General features: G+C 45.7%; 1 protein-coding gene across 1 annotated transcript in view; it reads right to left on the reverse strand.

Annotated features, from left to right (window-relative positions):
• The window catches only part of LEO1 (LEO1 homolog, Paf1/RNA polymerase II complex component), a 31,150-nt gene that overhangs the window by 8,832 nt on the left and 20,161 nt on the right, over window positions 1-2,157 (reverse strand). The window contains exon 6 of the mRNA XM_013006337.2: window positions 1,916-2,000. Coding sequence (XP_012861791.2) covers window positions 1,916-2,000 — 85 coding nt within the window. The remainder of the gene's footprint in view (window positions 1-1,915; window positions 2,001-2,157) is intronic.

The following is a 2,157-nucleotide window of genomic DNA, read 5'->3' on the forward strand; positions in this document are numbered from 1 at the left end:
CCTGCCTGCGCTCGCTTACCTGCCACTACTGTCTTGGCAACTGAGGCCTACATGGCTCCCTGCCAACTTTGATCTGTTTCCTCCTTTGTTAATCCTCACTAGCTAGATAAATAACGATAAAGCCAGCTGGTTAAAGAATTCAATAAATGTTCATGAGGCAAATATGATGTCATGTCTGAATGTTGTTTCAAAATTGTCTGGCAGCACTCGGCCACAGACAGACCACTGCGGAGACGGGTGGCGGAGAGGGAGCGGTGCTTGTGCTCATCTTACTCCAACTGGACATGCTTGAAGTTTTTCTTCATAAAAAATTAAAACGAACAATCTGCTGTTACTAGTCCTGTCTTCCCTCTGGCGCCAAGTTAGCACATATGAATATTCAAACACAGATGGGCTTTTAGGAACTGAGCAGCTCGTCTGGAAAATGCTTTCTAGTATGTACGGCGATTCTGATCACAATGAGGCTCGGATAGGGCATGCTGCCTGCGTCAGCGCACTGGGCTGAAAGGCGCATGAAAGTACAGCCAAGACAGGCTGACCCAGAGGCACACAGTGCTCACTGTTCAGAAGAACTCCTTGTTCACTAGTTATCTAGACCACAAATGGACTCTATTCAAAATCTTAAGGAGACTTCAAACTGGCCAGCCTCATCTTTAAACACAGTCACAAAACGAAGGGTTCAGAATCCGTTCCCATCCAACACTCATGTTTTAAAAGGATGCAGCCTGCGCTAAACATCCACATGTCGTACTCGGAAGTGTCGCTGTTTCATAGTGTAGCACAGACCTGAGAAGACACCTCCCAGTGGCCACTACATACATGAAAACGCTCAGGGTCATGAGCCATCCAAAGCCTAAACCCACCCTAGTGCCGGCAAGTCTATTCCCACTCACAGCAACCGTGCACAGTGAGGTGGACCCGCCCCATGCGGCTTCCAAGACCGTGATCTGTACTGCACCCCTGCCATGGCTTTCTCCCACAGAACGGATGGTGACAGAGGAATCTCATCAAGGGTGGAGTTATACAGCCAAGTATTGCCACTGCTGTCAATAAGTTGAACAACTATAAAAACTTGAATTGCCAAAACTTTTCACAGACGTTATTTACAACGACAGAGTAGTTTCCCGGGCAGTCTATGTATAAACACCTTATGGAATTTGGTTCCTTGGTTTGGATATTTAGGGTGTTTCCTGGGGCATCCCACTTAAGTGGCCTGATAAAAGTGTTGAATGCTTCTGTTCTGCCTCCTGGTTTGCTGAGGAGCACAGGGGTCTTAAAAGCTTCCAGGCAGCCATCCAGAGCATAATATTTGGATCTCCGTTCACCTGGAGCAAACACACAGAGAAGGAGACTGGGAAGAGGATGAAGAGATGGAATGTGTGACGAATTGCCTCTGGGAACGCCTGCCTCCTTGGACACGAGACCAGAACTGGAACCACTGCGCCTACTGACCCTTCTGATGTTAGACGCTGGTTTTGGGTGGCAAGAACCCACCTCAGAAACGGCGGAGGACCTCCTCCTGGCTGCAAATCCTGACCCAATCACCTTTGCCTGTGCTTTGAAGCAGCACAAGCCGGCGGCCTACCTGAAGTCACAGTGCAGACAATGAAGGCAGCTGCAGGAGAGGGCGCTGCCCCACCAGCTGGTCCCCAAAGTGACTCCTTGGGGCTTAAGGTGCATTTAGTCACTGAAGCGTAAGAGCTATTTCATACAACAACCTAGTCCTTGGAATGTAACGGTGTTGATAAGTGAGGAGTGGGTATGTGTTTTCGTTCCTAAAATTATTCTGAGGACGTAGACTAGTCATTCGCGGATAGTACAGGGAACTGGGGGAACGAAACCTCATTTCCCAAAGCGCAAGTTAGTTCAGGTTCGATTTTGCAAAAGAAAATAAGAGTAAAGCCTAGAACGTTACCTTTAATTTTAACCTGGTTCTACCTTCTTCATCCAACATTTCCTCATCTTCAAATTCATCTTCATAATACTGAGGGTCAAAAGGTCTGCAAATGTTTTTTAAATAAACCATTAATCATTTGGTAAGGATTATTATTACCGTTATGGAATACTATCTCTATGAATACATACCAATATATTAAAGTGTTTATAATACGAATACTACCAACATAATTTTAATTTAATTTTTTAAAGATTTAAAAA

The sequence above is a fragment of the Echinops telfairi genome, unplaced genomic scaffold (assembly GCF_000313985.2).
Source record: "Echinops telfairi isolate 266 unplaced genomic scaffold, ASM31398v2 ScPeMD7_8;HRSCAF=38, whole genome shotgun sequence".
NCBI lineage: Eukaryota > Metazoa > Chordata > Mammalia > Afrosoricida > Tenrecidae > Echinops > Echinops telfairi.